Source organism: Silene latifolia, chromosome Y (assembly GCF_048544455.1).
Source record: "Silene latifolia isolate original U9 population chromosome Y, ASM4854445v1, whole genome shotgun sequence".
In the NCBI taxonomy this organism is placed as follows: domain Eukaryota; kingdom Viridiplantae; phylum Streptophyta; class Magnoliopsida; order Caryophyllales; family Caryophyllaceae; genus Silene; species Silene latifolia.
In genome coordinates this window covers 63,341,867-63,362,630 of record NC_133538.1, presented here as the reverse complement: position 1 = coordinate 63,362,630, position 20,764 = coordinate 63,341,867, and the positions used below count along the sequence as shown (strand labels likewise).

Genomic DNA, 20,764 nt, shown 5'->3' with positions numbered 1-20,764 from the left:
CCGCCAAAGACGAGGTAACAATACTTCCACCAAAACAATCGAAAAACAAAGGAGCGGTAAAAGAATGGTGTCAGCTAAGGCTAAAGCCATTGCCTTGGCTTCTAAGCCAAAGCGCATGTGTAATAATCTGTAAACAAATGGCACACCACGATAAACGGAACGCCTAACCCATTCTCTCGAGCATCCACCGTCTTCACCAAAGATCTCAAGCGGTAGAAGAAGAAGAAGAAGAAGAAGAGGAAGAAGAAGAAGAGAAAGAAGAAGAAGAAGACGAAGACGACGAAGAAGAAGAATAGAGAAACTTAACATGCTGTAGTAGTAGGCAGTAGAAAAATACCCCCGTCTCAACAAATTATTTACAATCTTTTTTTCTTTAAAAGGTAAAAAATCTGGTGAGACGGAATGGGTCGTTAATAGCTAGCTTTTGTCTATTTTGAAGGGGGTTGCACCTTCCGGTTTGTATAACTTCGATAATATGGTCTGTGAAGTTTCAAGCTAATGTTGTATAACTCTTTTACATTATTTTGACGACTTCTGTTCATGGCAACATATCCGATATTGAAAAGTGGCTTTAAGAATGAATTATAATTTCAGTGGCTTTAAGTACAACTCTTACCCATATATGGATAAATGTACTTCACATAGTGTATAACTCTTGTTCACATTTTGTATAACTGTTGTTATTTTTTGTAAAACTCATAACTGTCTAATAACAATTGCCTTTTACATAATCGAGTCATATGTTGTATAACTACGGTACACGCTTGTATAATCTGTTGATGTTTTTTCTATAACTCTTAGCTGTCTGATAAATTTTGCCTTTTTTTCACAACTGCAGTCATGTGATGTATAAGTCCTGTACATAATTTATATAACTTTACTTCACAGAGTGTATAACTCTAATACTTATTTGTGAAACTTGGATTTTAATTATCACTGACGAAGATGATATAGTAACAATCTATGACAAAAAGTTGTCTAAGTTGTCAAGGAGTTTCATGACAACATACTAGAGTTGCAAAAAAAGAGGATACATAATCAAAAGGAAATAAATTCTATCTTTTAGCAGGTTTTTTTTTCCTCTCCGCGCCGCTTTCCGTCCGGCTTCTAATTGCTTGGCGATCTGTAATTTATCGCCGATGAAACCATTGACCTTGTCCGAACTCCTTCCCCGATGATGTTCATGTCGCCTAGAGAAGCGTCGCTGCCAACTGGATCACCAAATAGCGACGGTTCACCTTCCTATCGAGATCAACGTGATCAAACCTTTCCCCCTCGTACATTAACATGTGCATCATGGCGAACACGCCAGACTCGGTGTCATTTATAGTTTGATGATGCCAGGCAAACGGATCCGACGGAATGAACGCCGGTATGTCTTTCCCTCCGTTCTTCTCCTTGACCCTCGACTCCACGTAGTCGCTCATGAGGCTCGCCCGCGGAGGCAAGAACGTCAAAAAGTGAGATTGTAAAAGCGGTGACCCCACTTTTTAGTTGTTGAACATAATTACAATTTAATTCCACTTACAACAATGTGACCAGCTTTGCATATCTCCGATTGCCGCGGACTTGAATAGTACTTACAGTCCAGAAGATCAATCGTCCTAGAATTAAAGTTGATACACACACATGCATAATGGGCTTCAATCTTAATGGGTACGAAGATTAAATCAGCCTTGAAGCTGAAATCTGTCCCACAGTCGGTTCGGAATACGTCCCACGTATTGTACAACCTGTCGGTGTCCGGTGTTTGTTGGACAGGGTCTCGCACAAGGTTCAAGATTATTTCCTGTTCAAGTAGCAGTATATGTGTGAGGATACCAGTGGAGTTATAGGGGTTGTGCATTGGAGTTGCACAGTAACTCTTATAGCATAATGAAGAATGCCTGAGTTCATACTGGTTGTTAATAACTCCTCAAAACAAAATGTTTAACTCCAGGGCAGGAATGTATAACTTTAGACTTAATTTCCACTGTGAAAGTTTTAAAGAGGGTATGTGCAACTCTTATAACATATTAAAGGGATTGATTAGGACCATACCATATGACGGATACCGAAGAAAGACGAACGAAAAAGCCCGCAATCCTCTGCCTCCAATCGATTAAGCAACAAGGACCAACACTCAATCACTTTTTCATCCATTGGCGTCTCAGGGAGCATAGACAACATTTGCAACCTATTAATTGTTCCGTGCCATCCATAACTCACAAGTGGTTCACTGTAGTTCAGACAGCAGGAGTTAATCAGGCTATAACGTATACTAAATGGGAAGGTAACTGCTATTAAAATGACTGCATAACTTCACTGGTGAAACGTATAACTGCAGTTTAGGAATGTGTAACCCCATTAACGATATTTATAACTTCAGTGATGAAACATATAACTCCATGTATCACTCTAGGTATAACTCCAGGCCTCTAATGTATAACTCCAAAGTATATATTGTACAACTCTGAGCATATACTGTAAAACTCTACTCAAAATACGGTAGAATTCCCAGTATGGAAATGTGTCTATATTAATAAAACTTAATATGATAAAAAAATAGGATTTTAGACAGCTTACTCATTTGGAAATTTGTAGTCATCAAGAAAAACGTAGTCAGCCACTTGTTTGCGATACACCGGGATGTCCCTAGTTAATGCCTTGTTCATCTTCATCATCTTGGCGACCACGGTAAGGTCGGCGTCTAGTTCGCCGACATATTTGGTGCAACCAAGGCCGTCGCCCTTACCCCGGAGCGGCTATTAACAGCTGAGAGGGCCCGACTGGACGGCGTCCGGCCCAGGGCTACTTTGGAAGGTGGGGTCTGATAGGTTGGACTGACTTTGGAGCAGGGTCGTTTAGCAGAACTGTTCTCTCCGGCGAATCCAACACCTCTCTTCCTTCCACTTGGGTTGCCGGCTATCCTCTGTTTATCACGCGCCTCCTCCATTTCACGGTCTTTAAGCTCCTTAAAAGCTGTTACCCTAGATAGCACCTCTTCCCTGTCCAAGTTAATGTCACTGAGGACAAGGGTTGCAGCAATTTCCGCTCGCATGAGGTCATTGCTTTCCTTAGTCCCTAGGGTACAGTCGAATGGCTCTCCACAGTACAGCAACATATGAACCATGACATAAAGACCACAGTCATTGGCAGTATGTCCTGCTCCCTGCCAGTTGAATTTAATGTTGACAAAAGGAAACCCTTCAACTTTCTTGCCTTTGTCGAGCCCTTTGTAGGCCATATACTTTCCCATTGCATCAGCCTGGCAGAAGTTAGGCAAGGCGTTTAAAAGCGGATTACCAATTAAGAAAACAAATGGAGATAATAATTAATCTAGTCACCAGTTTGATAGGACTTACAGTAATACGCGCAATCCCTCCGTACGGTAATTTCAGAAGATCGTCCTCGTAAGAACGATTATCAAGATACTCGATCTGCTCCGACAGGAAATTTATACAAATGCAAGAGTAATGATCTTCATCACCAGTGCTTACCGGGACGAAAACCTACACACATGCACCAAAAATCTATGAGTTATAAAACATAATAAGCAGATTAGAGGCATACATATTGTGCGAAGTTGGAATTATACTTTCTATTGCTAGAGTTATACATTATATGAGTAGAGTTGTACAATCAATTTCTAGAGTTACACAGTATATTGTTGCAGTTGTACATTATGTGCAGTAAGCATTTGCCTGGAGTTATACATTATACTGTATATGCTTACAGTTGTACTTTATGTGCATAGAGTTATACATTCTATGGCAAGAGTTATACATTATATGTCCAGAGTTATGGAGTGAGGTTAGCCACTCATCGAAACTCTAAGCGTATACTGTATAGCTCTACACAAAATAATGTATAACTTCAGTCCTGCAACGAATAACTCTAGTCATTCTGAAAGCTAGAGTTATATAATGTATAACTCTTGCAATAGAATGTATAACTCTAGCCATAAAATATATAACTGTAAGCATATACAGTGTAGTATATAATTCCAGGTATTACTCTAGGTATAACTCCAGGCCTAACTCCAAAGCATATATTGTACAACTCTAAGCATATACTGTTAAACTCTTGGAAAATAATGTATAGTTCCAGTATGTAAATGTCTCTATATTGATATCTGAGCTCACCATATCGGAGTCCAGTTGGAATGGGCTAGAACACGACTCTTGCCACATGTCCCACGAGGCACAAAAGCCTTCAGAATTATCAACAACCAAGTTTTTCTTCCTGCCTTCCCAAATTGCAATTGCTAGGTCCTATAAAAATAATAAACGGGGGTTGGCAGCTTGTATCACAAGTTACGTACAGTTTGTCACAAATAACTGGCGGAGTTCGAGCACACTTACAGTGTGACCTAGGCCAAAGAAACAATAAACTTGAAACAATTTGCGGTGTTCGCGTGCATAAGCTGATTGAGTAGAACAGACCAGCAGTCAATGACATTGCCCAAAATCTGAGCCCCGGGCATCAACGACTGGAGATCAATACGCGTTATGCAGTTTGGAGTCGGATATGTGACCAATTGTTCCCTACAAAGGATTAGCAAAATTGAGACACGCATCAAGGGGAAAGATTCATGGCCTGTTTGACTGTCGTATTGAAATATAGGTAAACCTTATCTTATACTTACATTTTCTTATGGTCATGGAATTGATCAAAGACATAATCCATTACATCCTTCCTCACCCTGAACACCGTCCTGAAACGTTCCTTGTTAAATCGCAACCACTGTGAGCATACGAGCTGGTCAGGTTCGGGTGCCCCGCAATCCCGAGAACAACCTAGGTTCTCAGGTACAATGTCCATACACGGAAGGGGGAAAGTTGAATGCAGTAAGAAAGGATGGTGGATCATGTCACATCGCGGCACATAAATAGGGGGTGGGGGTGGTGCAACCGGCTCAACCCTAGCACCAGCGATTTCAACTACCAAACCTTCTTTGGCAGCACCAATCGTTCGCTCCTCAACCCCGGCAAATGCCTCATTCACCTCTGCCGTGCTTATGAAAGTCAGGGGGATTTCATTTCCAGTACATTCAGTTGAAGGATTCCCCCGGGTGATCTCCGCACCCTCGACAACATCTACGTTTACTCCCCCATTGTTAGAATGTTGTTCAACATTCTCAATTACATCCTTTTTCAAAGTGGCCTGAATGAAAAATAACAAAATTAAACGCCAAACGTATAACTCTGGCCATAAAATGTATAACGTAAGCATAAAATGTATAACTACGGCCATATAATGTATAACTCGTAAGCATATACACTATAATGTATAACTCTCTTTGTATAACTCTAGATATACCTCCAGCTATCTAATGTATAACTCTAAAGCATCTATTGTATAACTCTAGTCATATACTGTATAACTGTAGTCGTATACTGGTTAAGAGTTGTACCAACCGGCCGTTACAGTTATACTACAGTTACAAGGCCTCAACATAAGTTTCAACAAGGTTATACTATATCAACATAGAGTTATACACTACCAATAAACAAAAAAAAAAAAAAAACCATTGTATAAAAAGTATTTATCGCAAATTAAAAAACTTACCTCGCCACCAGGACCACTCCCGTACGCTGGAAGTCCACATGCAGCTTCCTTCATTTCAGCAGTAGAAAACAGACACTCCATCAATTCTTGTGTGTCCAAACCCAATTCTGGGACCGTAGATTTTTCCATCGCCTTTTCTGACGGTTGATTGTCTGACAATCTTTCAACATTTTCTTGCAATCCCTCCCCATGAACTTGCTCATGCACCTCATCACCTACCACGGGGCGAGATTCAGCATTCTCTGACCGTCCGTCAGCTTGGCCTACAATGTCTGCTGCTCCTTCATGGTCAGTGTCTGACAATCTTCCACCATTTTCAGCATTTTCATTCAATCCGTCCCCATGAACGTGCTCATGCCCCTCATCACCTTTCCAGAGACGAGCCTCATCGTCCTTTGACGGTCCAAGAGTTTCGTCAATTTCCTCCTCGGTGTAACGCGCCTCCAACAACAGTTCTCTGACAGTTGGGGCGGGGGTGCACACAACTTGATCCTCTAACCCTGGGCTATCAGGTGACAACGGCTTAGAAACGACTGTATCACCTCCCACTTCCTCCATAATCTTTGACCATGAAACTGCAACTGATTTCGTTGGTGTCTCGGCTTTGACGGACTCTAGACGCGGCTCAACACGGGGGTTACCACCCCTGCCACCCGCATCATTGGCGAGACTAGACAGAACTTCACTTATTTGACGCGTAGATGCATCGATTCCGTCAGATTTTTTGGGAGGCTCAGTAACTACCTCTCCAAATGCAGGAGCGTTACCCACAGAAACCTTCACCTTTCTCGCAACTGCTCGCCTTCAAATGACGTACTTTTGAATCTTTTCACCCTCAAAGAATTCTTGAGAGGCCTGACTAGGATTTAGGCCCGTCGGATCACTAGTTACAGCTTTGATCCGTGCGGTTGCATGTGCGTACCATGAATAGAACACAATAGCGTTCCTTTGCATTTGTAGATAAAGCTCGTGAGTACCCTGAATCCAAGAAGTACACTAAGTTAGTTATATTATAATATATGGGTACGTTAAGCTGAAACAGAATCCATCTGCAGAAATATATAATAGTTTGCACTTACATCGACAGCCCTAGCTTTCAATTCCTGGTCATCCTCGACACCTGCTGGTAGTTCTATCTGAAGGAACTTCTTCTCAAAACTTGGGCAGGAGAGAGGGGGTGGGGGGGCTGTTAGCAACAGTTGTTTGGGTTCACGCGGGCCGCTGAGGCTGCTACTGTCCACACTCCTTCCATAAGAGGGGTCTTGAAGGCACCTTGGATACCTGGTCTTAGACAAGGTTAAAGTACCCAATCCCCCTTGACCCACCTCAAATTTTACCCTCTCTACAAGCGCAGTTTCATCCCAATGTTTAATCAAAGGTAGATCATGTTCAAAAGGCTTACCCTTGTAATCATATCGCTGAAAGTAGCTTATCATGAGGAAGGGGATACACCCGTTCAACAATGTTACCCCCTTTTTACAGTCTGACCCCGCTTTCACCGTCATGTCCAAAATATAAGAGCACCAGTCAAAATGCGGGATGGCTTCAGGATCTTCTACAGCCCTTAACAGCTTCCAATCTATCCCGTTGTTTGGGGTGGGTGCGAGGAATGAAGACATACAGAACAAAACAAATAGGCGGCAAAATTGATCGTCCGCCTCCTCGTACTCCATAAGTTGCTTGAAAACTTTCCCTAAGGGTATTGCACTATTCCCTTTGGCCACCCCGTACGCTTGCCGCCATTTATCCTTCAGCTCCTTATTCTCGGGATCGGTGGACCCCTTCGCGAGCTCACAGGGCACCAAAGGGAGAGGGTCAAAAAAGGTAACAAGAAACAATCATGCACGTCATGCTTACTGATCATAAACTCCTTCTTCCGCGAAGCCCCGAACACATATGACCCGTCGAGAGAAGGACTCCAAGAACAAAGAACGTGTGCAAGTGGGAAGTTGCTAATCTTGAGTTCCAAAAGGCCACCAAACCCAATTTTCTTAACAAATGACACCGATCCTCATTAAGCTTTTCAATGACAGAGACAAGTCTTTGAGGTCGACACGAAACCGTTACTTCATGCACCCTCTTTACCCTTGGCTTGGCCTCAACCATCTGGGGAAAAGCAAGGACAACACACAAAATTAGACATACTGTAGTTGCAATTAGAGATATTTGGAACAAAGAAATAGACATACTGTGAATTAAAGTAATACAATAGATAGTCAGAGTTATACAAAATATAAGAAAAGTTATACATTCTGATAATAGAGTTAATCAGGAAATATCAAGAGTTATACATTCTAACAGCAAAAGTTATTCAAAATGTAATCGAGTTATACAACAAATGACAACATTTATAAAAGGGTCAAACTTTGAACCCGAGAATCACTCCTTCTCAGTACTTGGTACAACATCCATCTGTAGCTGACAAACAAAAAGGGATTCAGATTAACAGTACAGTTATACATATAATAACAAGTTATCTAATGTGTAACTCTAGGCATATACTGTATAACTCCAGGAATAAAGTGTACAACTCTAACCAAATATTGTATAACTCCAGTTATACATTATGACAGCAGAAGTTATTCAACATGTAATCAGAGTTATACAACAAATGACTGCGATAAAATGTATAACTCTAGCAATAGAAAGTATAACTCTGGTCATGTAATGTATAACTCTAGTCCTAGATGTATAACTCTGGCCATACAATGTATAACTGTAAGCATATACAGTATAATGAATAACTCCAGGAATAACTCCAGGTATAAGTCCAGGCATCTAATGTATAACTCCAAAGTATAAATTGTATAACTCTAGCTTTATATTGTATATATCCAGGTATAAATTGTATAATTGTAGGCATATATTGTATAACTCTATGAATGGAAACTAATTAAAAGTATAGTCATACATATAACAATTAGAGTTTGACATTATAAAGAAGGAGTTTGTCACAGAATCAGAAGAGCTATACATCTAGAACCCAGAGTTATACATCTAGCAACCAGAGTTATACATATTGCGTACTAAAGTTATACATCTATTAACCGAGTTTTACATTAATTACCCAAAGGTTATACATATTGAGTACATCTATTAACCAGTTTTTTACATTAATTACCCAGAGTTATACATCTATTAACCAGAGTTTTACATTAATTACCCAGAGTTATACATATTGAGTACTATAGTTATACATCTAGTAAGTAGAGTTAGACATCTAGTAACGTATAAATCAAAATCGAAACTTTTAACCTGGATATCAACTCCCGTGTCAATACTTTTTACAACATCCATCTCTAGATGACAAACAATTGGGATTAGAGTTATACAGATATTTAATTGAAGTTACAAATCATTCTATAAGAGTTATACCAACAACACGAGATTTTTTACCTTCGATTCAGATTTCTTGGAAGATTTCTTGGCATTTTTCTTGGCAAAAACCATTGTTAATTATCAAATGACCTCGAATTTGATCTGCACAACCATAATTAACAATTGAACAAATAAACATCAACAAACCCATAATTGAAAATTGAAAAATCAAATGAACTCTTTTTATGATAGTTTAACAAAGGCAATAATTAACAAAAAAAACAAACTACAAATCACTGAATAAGGAATGGAGAAAATACCTTATAAAAAAATGGAGACAGGCGAGTTTGCACGCGAGTTGGTATTAATTTGTAGTGATGAAAATGACGTTTGTTAGGATGGAGTTAATTGGTAGTGATGAAAATGGAGTTATCAGAATTGTGAAGAAAGAAAAGGAAGACGAAATGACAGGAAATAGAGGGAAAAATACCCGCAAGTTGTTTTGAATTGTCTAGAAAATGAGGAGGGAAATGATGATTGACTGATGGACAAACAGTGTTGCATGCATGGGTTAGTGGGTAAGAGGAGAGAGGTAAATCAAAAATATTAGTTTAATGGGGTTTAGTGGGGTTTGACTGCCAAATCGTGGCCATTGCTTTGCTTGATCCAACCGTCCACATTAGGACTTATGGACTTAATATATGTAAGGACCTTAGTTGATCTCTTCTCTATATATATATATATATATATATATATATATATATATATATATATATATATATATATATATATATAGAAATGAGATCTAATGAGTCCACCCAAATCCATTGAGTCCATAAGTCCTCTTTAGGACCCTTAAAAAGATGGGATGAAGGGCTGAGATTAAAAGAGAAAAAGGGAGGATTAGTGCAAAAATTAGGGGATCAATCCTAATTAATCACTTTTCCTCACAACCATCACTAATCAACCTCATAATTACACTATATAACCCTTCTTTTTCCACTCACTTCTGTCTCCTATCACACAAATATCCTTCCTCCATCTCTCTAAAAACCAAAAAAATCCAAAAAACCAAATAATTCAAAAAACCAAAAAAAAAACTCCCTAATCTCTTCCTCACCTACTCAACTCCACCGCCCGCCGACACCGCCACCCTCCCCACGCCCCCCTGCCACCTCCCACCACCAACACCGATATCCTCTCGCAACCCACGACCCACCACACACCACAATAACCACCTCCACCACCGTCACTACCCTACTTCCTCCTCCTCCTATCAGATCTGCCACCACGACCCACCACGCACCACAAAAACCACCTCCACCACTGCTACTACCACCACATCCTCTATCACCAGCCGACCACGACCACCAAGCCACCACCACAAGCCGACCACCACCAACCACGCCACACACCACCACCTTCCTTCTTCCTCCTTTATTCATCACCCAGATCTGCGACAACCACCACCTTCAATTTTTCTTTTTTTTTTAAGTTCCTGCTGTTGATGATAATGGACGGTTTCTACGTCTTTTTTTTTAAAAAAAAGAGTTGATTTGTTGTAGATCTCAACAACCACCTTGACAAATTTAGCTCTTTTTTTATTTTGGTTTTAGTTTGAGTAGCTCATGCAGTTATGCCTAATGTGTTTTTGCCTTGTTAAGGCTTAAAGATTCTTTTTATTTCATAAAATCTAGGCGGAGGACTTTGTTTTTGACTTTTGTCGGTCCACCAGGAGTTCCAGATTTTTCTTCTTCTTGGGAATTTTATATTCTAAGCCCTCCATCCAAACCAATCTTTCCAGATTTTAGTTTTTCAATGTTTGGTTTTTGTTTTTAGTTTTAAAAATTTTATATTGTTTTTCAATATTTGGTTTTTGTTTTTAGTTTTAAAAAATTTCAGATCTGTTTTTTTTTTTTTTCAAAATTTCAATTTTTTTTTTGTTTTTTTCGAGATCTTTCTTAATGGAGTCTCTAGTTGAGCTTATTCGTAGATTTAATAAATATATAGTAGATTTTTGAAAAAAAAATCGTATTATTATGATTTTTATTCTTAGATCTAATAAATATATTTATTATTACTCATATTTTTTTACATTTACAATCGTACTTCTTTACATTTACACTCATATTTCTTTACATTTACACGCATTTTTCAGATTTACACTCATATTTCTTTACCTTTACACTCATATTTCCTTACATTTACACTTGTATCTCTTTACATTTACACTCATTTGAAAAGGACCATATTTTATTAAAGTTACACTCATATTTCTTTACATTTACACTCATATTTCTTTACGTATTTTTTTACATTTACACTCATATTATTTGACATTTACACTTCTATCTCTTTACATTTACACTCATTTGAAAAGGACCATATTTTATTAAAGTTACACTCATATTTCTTTACATTTACACTCATATTTCTTTACATTTACACTCATATTTCTTTACATATTTCTTTACATTTACACTCATATTACTTTACATTTACACTCGCATCTCTTTACATTTACACTCGTTAAAATTATATAAATTTGCACTCATATTTTTTATGGATATGAGTTGGTGGTGGAGGACGGCGGTGGTGGTGTTTGTTGGTAGTCGGACTAAAGTTTTACTCATAAAGGACCAAAATTCCACTTATAAAGGACCAAAGTCACACTCAACGGACCAAATTTACACTCTAAAACCTTCAAATTTACACTTAAAATACTACATTTACACTTGTAAAACATCACATTTACACTCGTAAAATGTTAAAATTATATAAATTCAAAATTTCCGTCACAAAAAATCAAATTTACACTCTTAAAATGTTACATTTACACTCGTAAAACATCAAATTTACACTTGTAAAATGTTAAAATTATAAAAATTCAAAATTTCCGTCACAAAAAATCAAATTTACACTCTTAAAATGTTACATTTACACTCGTAAAACATCAAATTTACACTTGTAAAATGTTAAAATTATAAAAATTTAAAATTTCCGTCACAAAAAATCAAATTTACACTCGTAAAATGTTACATTTACACTCGTAAAACATCAAATTTACACTTGTAAAATGTTAAAATTATATAAATTCAAAATTTCCGTCACAAAAAATCAAATTTACACTCTTAAAATGTTACATTTACACTCGTAAAACATCACATTCACACTTGTAAAATGTTAAAATTATATAAATTCAAAATTTCCGTCACAAAAAATCAAATTTACACTCTTAAAATGTTACATTTACACTCGTAAAACATCACATTTACACTTATAAAATGTTAAAATTATAAAAATTCAAAATTTCCGTCACAAAAAATCAAATTTACACTCTTAAAATGTTACATTTACACTCGTAAAACATCACATTTACACTTATAAAATGTTAAAATTATATAAATTCAAAATTTCCGTCACAAAAAATCAAATTTACATTCTTAAAATGTTACATTTACACTCGTAAAACATCACATTTACACTCGTAAAACATCACATTTACACTTGTAAAACTCATACAACATTACATTTACACTTCTGAAATCTGAAACTCAAAACTGATTAATTAGGGGCTAGAGAGAGAAAGAAAAATTAATTAGTGTATAGAAATTTGATTAGTGGTAATTTTTTTTGGTAATTTTCAATCTCAACCACCCATCTCAATCCAACCATCCACATTTTTTTCCTTTTATTTTTAATAGCCCTTAATCAAATGCATCTCAACCATTCATTGAGTCCATCCAAAGGCCCTTAGAGGGACTTATGGACTCAATTTGAGAGGAGGACTCATTAGAACCACCAATATAATCAGAACCTTGAGAACTCCACTTTATGGAATTTTTTTAAAACAAGAATGATATATTTGGATTTGGCATAGGATTTTATCGCTGGATAACATATTTCTTGGTCTAAAAAGTACTTTCTCCATTCAACTCCACTCTACCTATTTCTATTTTTTACCCTATTCACAAACACACATATAATTTTGATTTTTTCTCAATACATAAGTGAAAATACATTCATGTGGGATCTTATTTGATTCGTCTTTATGAGTACATTAAAAACAGGGAAAATGCACATGGTGCCCTTGAGGTTTGCCCTTTTGCATAATATACCCAAAATTTTGATCCGGAAAACTTTAAGAGATTATAACTCGTGTTTAAGAAATCGAAATGTGACGAGGTTTTTTTTCAAATCGATCGTCTTTTCGAAAACTACGATTTGAAAAAAAAAATTCAAGTTTGGAATTCGTTACCAAGAGATAGGGTTACTCAAAGTTAGTTCGGTCAAAAAAACTTTGACATACTAAAACTCCTAGCCACGAGATCCAAATACGATTATTTTTTTTCCAAATCGTAGTTCTCGAAAAGACGATAGATATGAAAAAAAAACCCGTCACATTCCGATTTCTTAAACACGAGTTATGACCTCTTAAAGTTTTCCGGATCAAAATTTTGGGTATATCGTGCAAAATGGCAAACCTCAAGGGCACCATGTGCATTCTCCCTTAAAAATATCTAATTTTTATAATTTTTGCAAATACGTAACTAACGATATTTACCGCGTAAAACACACGTTGGTAAACGTAAAAAAGTAAAGTGGTAGAGTGGAGTTGAATGGAGGAAGTATAAACTAGTGACGGAAATCGAGGCGAGATACATTTTATTAATTTTCATGCACCTACTACTCATTTTCATATATCTGACAATTTTCACGCACCTAGAACTCGTTTTCGTGCACTTAGAGCCTATTATTTTCATGCACCTAGTAATCATTTTCATGCATGTAACAATTTGCATGCACCTAGTATTTGTTTTCGTGCATCTATAGCCGTTTTAGTATACCTAATTGTATATTTGTACATTAAGTTTATATTTGGGATAATTCACGTGGTGCCCCCGAGGTTTGGCTTAATTCACGTTGTACCCCTGCGTTTAAGTTTGTGCACATGGTACCCCTCAACTTTCATTTTAGTGCACAAACTACCCTTACTTTTCTTGCCGTTATAACGGCGTCATCTCCCCTCAACATGTTGATCAACCTAACCTATTTTCCCCCCTTTTCCCCATCAACTTAACTTATTTTCCCCCCATTTCACTCATAAACAAATAAAAAAAAGGACAACCTCTTTCACTTCCCCATAACCTTAGACGATTATCCTCCACAAACCTCAACAATCAATCACATCAACCCGAAAACCCCAAATCAGCTCTTATTTTTCATCAATCTTCTTCATTTTGATCACACCCTTCATCATCTTCGTCGCTGCTATTGTATTCCAGGTAACCATCTTCATCTTTATTTCTTTTTTTTTTTGGTTAAAATTTGTTTCTTTGAATCTTTTTCTCTTTGTTTTGTGATTAACTCATACCTAAATGAGGATTTTTGTAAACGATTTTGTTTGCATGTAGATAATTGTTGTTTTGTGAATTTTAATTAGGGTTTTTGATGTGGTTTTATGAATATTGCAATTCAATAATTAGGGTATTTGTTTGTTTTTCTGATTTTGTTATCCCTTTTGTTATCCCTTTCCATTTTGGAGTGATTTTGTCAATTATTATTTTTTTTAAAATAATTAGGGTTAGTGTTTTACTCGACTGTATTTAAATAATGCTTGATTTAAAATGGTAGGATGGAAGCTGCGTTTTGGTTGCAATGTGACTACAAAGGGAAAAAATTTGATTATGCTATATATGATGTGGATTTTATACAATTACTAGATATAATTGCTGATCTTGGGGTTGTTGCTGAGAAACAACAAGTTTTATTGCCCTCTGTCTATGCTATGTATTATAGAGGAAGGAATGATGCTAAGGTGAACATTAAGGATGATGGGGATTTACTTAAAATGTTTTGGGATTATGAAAGCTTTGATACAATTGATATGTGGATTGAGGACACAAATAAGCCAATTAAGGAGTTTAGGTTAGTGGCTGAAATAAAAAAGGCAAGAATGATGGAAGAACAGAGGAAGAAGATGCAGAAGAAAAAAGAAAAGGAAAGGATGGAGAAAAACAGAGTGGAGAGTGAAGGTTTGTTAGTTGAACCTTTGGCAATTGAAGTGCCTACTGTGGATGTGGAGACAAATGAGACTGTTTATACTAGAGTCTTTGAGTCTCAAGAGTTGGCTGATCTACCAAAACAAAACAGCAACCCTGAACCTCAAAGAAACACCAACCCTGAACCTCAAAAGAAGACCAAACCTGAACCTCAAAAAAAGACTAACCATGAACCCCCAAAAAAGACCAATCCTGAACCTCAAAACAAAAATAACTCTGAACCTCAAACTAACAGCAACCCAACTTCTCATGCAACTACTCCTAAAAGTCCAACCACCACCACCATACCTGAAACTGTCCCTGAAACTCAAGCAAACACTCCAGCAACTCAGTTCACCCAAAATTGCCCAACTGCTAATAGATTTAGCACAGAAAATCAAAATGCTCCTGATAATAACCCAAACTTGTCTCAATTGTTTAAAAAAAGCCTGACCCAAAGCAGAAAATTCCTAGATCAACTGCTAAGAGAAAAGGTATTTATACTCCAAAATCTAAGTCAACTGCCCATGAAAGTGATGCTGAGGCAACTGAGATAAGGACAAGAAGGGGTAAGAGAAGGGGCGAGCCAATAAATTAGGGTTTGGATGAGGATGAAGGTGAAGAGAGTGAGGAATTTGATGAAGACTACTCTGCCTCTAATGAAGAGAGTGAAGAAGATGAAGATAGTACTGAGGATGAGCAATCATCTGAGTGTAGCAAGGATCCATTTGATAAAACAGTGAAAGGGGATAAAATGCATCCATTTGATAAGACAGTTAATGAAGCAAAGGAAGGGGATGAGGCAGTTACTTTGGATAAGGCATACAAGAATGGTAAGATGTATGTACCTGAAAGGTGGGGTGAGATTAAGCTGAGGCCCTGGTTACTGTTCCAAACCAAGAGTGACTTTGTGTCAGTGCTCTCTGATTACTGCATTCAAGAAGGGTTCAATGTTATAGTCAGCAAATCTGATAAGGTGAGGTACACAGCTGAGTGTAGTGGAGAACATTGTACTTGGAAGATACATGTGTCCATAATCCCTGATAAACTAACTTGGGCAATCAAGACAATTAGTGGTGAACATATCCAATGCCATTTTCTGAAGTGCAATCATATGGCAACAACTGAATGGATGGCTTCTAAATTAGAAGATGAATTGACTGCAAATCCTAGTATGCCAGTTCAGGGCATAGCAGACTTGTTAATGGGTAAGTTTGGGATTACTGTGAAAAAGAGGACAATGTACACGGTCAGAAGTGTAGTTGTTGAGAAGGTGTTTGGGGGACATGAGGAAAGTTATAATTTTCTGCCTGCTTATGCTGAGATGATCAAACAGACCAACCCTGGTTCATGGGCACTTATTACATGGCATTCCCCTTACACTGACAGGTTGACCTATTTTAAGGGAATGTTTGTTAGCTTTTCTGCCTGGACAAAAGGATTCCTGAGAGGTTGTAGGCCAATAATAGGAGTTGATGGCTGTCATCTGAAGGGGAGGTTTAAGGGAATGTTATTGTCTGCATTATCTCTGGATGGCAACAATAACTTGTTTATCATTGCATATGCTATTGTTGGTAAGGAGACAACTGAGTCATGGAGTTATTTTTTCAGAAATTTGAAGATGGCATTTCAGAGGGAAGGTTGTACTAAGTGGGACTGGACTTTCATTAGTGATAGAATGAAAGGTGTTGAGAAGGCTTTATCAAATGTGTTCCCAACTGCCACAAGAAGAATTTGTGCTCAGCATTTGTACACAAATTTCAAGGAGAAATGGGCAGGGCCTGGCTATCATGATCTGTTTTGGAAGGCTGCCAATACAACATCACCATTTGTCTTCAACAAAGCAATGGCAGGTATAGCTAGACTTTCTAGAGAAGCTTTTGCTTACTTGTCCAATGTTCCCCAACAATGGTCCAAACATCAATTTGATCCACTAACAGCTTGTGATCATAATACCTCAAACTTTGTTGAGTCTTTTAATGCTGTGATTAATGACATGAGGGCCAAACCAATTCTTGTCTTGATGGAAGAGATAAAACAATATCAGATGAACAAGATAGTAGAAAGAATTGATATAGCTGAGACTATGCAACCATATGATCCTACCCCATATGCAAAGGGTATTATTGAGTCTAATTGTTCAGACTCAAGGCATTGCAGAGTGATAAAAGCTGGAGGTGGAGAATTTGAGGTGGTTGAAGGTACCACAACTGCCTTTCCTGTAAATTTGAAGAATGAAACATGTTTGTGTGGGGCATGGCAGGTGACTGGGATACCATGTAAGCATGCATGTAGGGTCATTTATCACAACAAAGAAGAACCAATGCAATATTTGAATGGCTACTTCTCTGGGATGTGCTATAAGTAAACTTATAACAATATCATGCACCCTATGCCTGATAAGGATCAGTGGCCTGAATTTCAGTTTCCTATGATCCAGCCACCACTACAAGAAAGATCAGCAGGAAGGCCAGCTAGACAAAGAAAGAGGAAGCCTGATGAGAAAAAGAAAAAGAGAGGCAGCAGGTCCACCATCATCAGATGTTCTATTTGTAAGACAATAGGCCACAATGCAAGATCATGCTAAGGTGGTCCAACAGCAAAGAAGAGAAGGACTGATGGTGCTTCAACTTCAACAAATCAACCTCCAATCTGATTTAGAAGTTAATGTGGTAACATTTTATTTTAGTTGCTGAAAACATTGGATTTAACTTGACTTTTTGTAGGAGTTGTAATAGACATTATAACTGTGTTTGTAATGTCAATTCCAACTTATAACTACTCATTTTTTGGCTTAGATAAATGGTAACTCTTGGATAAGAATTGGCAAGTCTGTTTAGATAAGTTGGTTGTTAGTAAGTTGGCTGTTAGTTGTTGAACTAGATGAATCATGTAAGTTTTTGGGTTAAACTCTTGGATGCTTGGATGCCAATGAGGTAATATAATGCATGGAATTTGTTTTAGGTTTCTGAAATCTTCTTTTTTTGATATCACAATGCTAGAACACTTATTTCATTATAATATAGACTAAAAACATATACATTATTATCCCTATTTTCAAACTCAATTGAAACTTTTTAGATAAATCTACAATTTCTCTTTTTAAGTCACAAATGATAGTTGTTTGTTCCTTCAGTTTCTTCTTAAACTCTTGTATAGTATTAGCATCATGAAATTGTGCAGCTTCCTCACCAACCAACTCATTCTTGTCTTCATTTTTGGGTTTGCACCATTGAAAGCATTCACATTCATCACATTTGTAGTACAATCTTGATGAATTTGCTGCCAAAGGTCCAGATGACCTTATGTTGAATCTCTTCTTACATTTAGGGCAATTTTTGTTATCAATTTGCACCCCTTTTGAATTCGATCTTGAATTAGATGATGATTGCATTATTATAGTAGGAATGTGTTTGTAGTAGTGTTTAAGAGTCATTGCTCCAAATATTAACATCAACTCTCTTTATATGCAATAACTAGAGTCCAACGGCTACTTTTCTAGCCATTAGAGGTCTTTCTGGTAACAGGGGCATTTGGTGCACAATTCTCAAACCTCAAGGGTATTTGGTGCACAAATCTCAAACTTCAGGGGTATTTGATGAAAGTCATATTAGTTAGTTGTAGTTAGTTACAAATTTTAGTTAGTTGGATATTCAAAAGGTTGTTGGGTTTCAACAAACTTTCCCCCCAAAATAGGTCAACAAGTCAATAAACCTACTGCCGTTTAATATTTGACAGCGTTAATGAAAAAGGGTAGATCGTGCACTAAAATGAAAGTTGAGGGGTACCATGTGCACAAACTTAAACGCAGGGGTACCACGTGAATTAAGCCAAACCTCAGGGGCACCACGTGAATTATCCCTTTATATTTTGTTAATAAAATCAATAATTTTTGTTTAACTACACTAAAAATGTGTTTGAATGAACTAAACTAAGGGTAAACTATCCATCAAAACTTTCGGAACAAGATTTGGTGGAGATTTAGTAAGGGTTCTCACGGTTCTCATTATGTTAGTGGTTCTCACCGGATCTTGAATATATATATATATATAGCGAACTTACGAACTAAAAGAGGACCATTGGATGAAAGAAATCAACAGTACATTGTACCAATATTCACTCTAAGCCTTTGCATAACTAAATTATCAAACTCCTATACTCCATCTCCCTATCATTACCCACTACTCAAACACGTGGGCCCAAAATACCATTGTCGGAGGTTCAACACCATATCGCCGGAAAATCGATCAACATACTCTCTGGCATGATTTTGTGAGTGAAGGAAATGTAGATCTTTATACATAAACGTATTCATATATGATTTAATTTAATTTGTCATAAAATTAAATATGGATTTTATGCATGCAAACAAATGATAAAATAGAGGAGAAATCATGTTTTTACATTGGTGATTTCGGTTTTATGGGCACAAAAGAAATCTCCTTTTCTTTTGTTCTTGTGCTTTCCTATGATGGAAGAACCAAGATCCAAGTGTAGGATCTCTCCTTAGGATTAATACCCAAAGCTTACCCTTAATTTAATTAATATTATATGAACTAGTATAATATTAATGTAGTAGAAAATTGACCCAAAATATTATAAACACTTAAATATTTCGGTATATTGGAGGAAGAAAAAGAGAGCTTTTTATCTCTCTAGAATTCTAATTTTTGGATGATGAAAAGAATGAATAATCACTAACACATTTTAGTGTAATATTAGGTAAAAATGAGATGAAAAACCATAATGGTTTTCTCATCAAAAACCGGGTGGAAGGGGGCTTTTTGGGGAGCCAATGCATGCACACATTTGTCTTCACAATGAATATTAGGGTTGCATGGCTAGGAATGTAGGTAATCATTGTGTTCTCATAATAATTAAACAAACACAATATTAGCTTCCACCACCCCTTAATTTCGGTACACTTGATAATATGGGATCCATATTATTTTTGTCAATTTGTCAATATGTAGCATGTCACATGTCACATAAATTTATTATGTATTTTTTTAACAAATTAAAAATCAACGTATTAATAAAAATACGTCACATACAAAATCGACTCAGTAATATCATAATTACTTGTACCAAAATATTTTACCATTTATAAATCACAACAGATTGTATTTATAATAATTCATTCAAATTTAATTGTTACCTTAAACAATTATTTCATCCGAGTAATGATACGATTCAATTACTCAGACCGTATCTTATTTAATCACATTTCGATATGATACGTAAATTTTACTTCCAAAATCGTCCGTCAATTTTCAAATAATTTAATTAACTCGTAACATTATACGATTAATTAAATAATCAATTAAGAGTGTTGCCCTATAGGTATGACCTAGGGGTCAACTGATCACCACCGTCGCACGACAAGAATGTCAAACTCTAGTCAGCCAATCATTACCGATATATGTTGACCAGTTGACAAGAACAAAATTACTTCCCAATTGTATTCTTTATAATGAGATTTAAACACGTGATCATTATGATCAACAGTCGTGATCGCATTATTGTCGGAGGACACATATTCCAACAATCTCCCACTTGTCCTCGACAAGTGTGCGTCACCATTTCTCTTGTCCTATTACTATCTCCCACTCAATGCAAGGTCTCTTTCAGTCGTACTTGCAAGTGATCATATCGAGAGTGGTTTCCTCGATCTGGAGAATAACTGATTGACCGGATTCATCTATCATAGATACATTCCGAGCGTGGCCACGCATTTCCAGTTCATTACTCCTCGAGTGGCCCTGAGATATTGTTATAACCCTGACTAGGGGTGGACAATTCCTATCGCACTCATTCCCTTCGACTAGCCACAGCCATCATAACCCAAAATATGC

At 37.0% G+C, this 20,764-nt stretch overlaps 1 protein-coding gene across 1 annotated transcript; it reads right to left on the bottom strand.

Annotated features, from left to right (window-relative positions):
* Positions 1 to 2,689: 2,689 nt before the first annotated feature.
* Positions 2,690 to 6,464, bottom strand: LOC141628216 (uncharacterized). The gene is made up of 5 exons (XM_074441386.1): positions 6,442 to 6,464; positions 5,551 to 6,352; positions 3,345 to 3,491; positions 3,096 to 3,247; positions 2,690 to 2,987 (listed from the first exon to the last, which is right to left on the bottom strand). Exons 1-5 carry the CDS (start codon positions 6,462 to 6,464, stop codon positions 2,690 to 2,692), a joined length of 1,422 nt encoding a protein of 473 aa, XP_074297487.1.
* Positions 6,465 to 20,764: the final 14,300 nt, after the last annotated feature.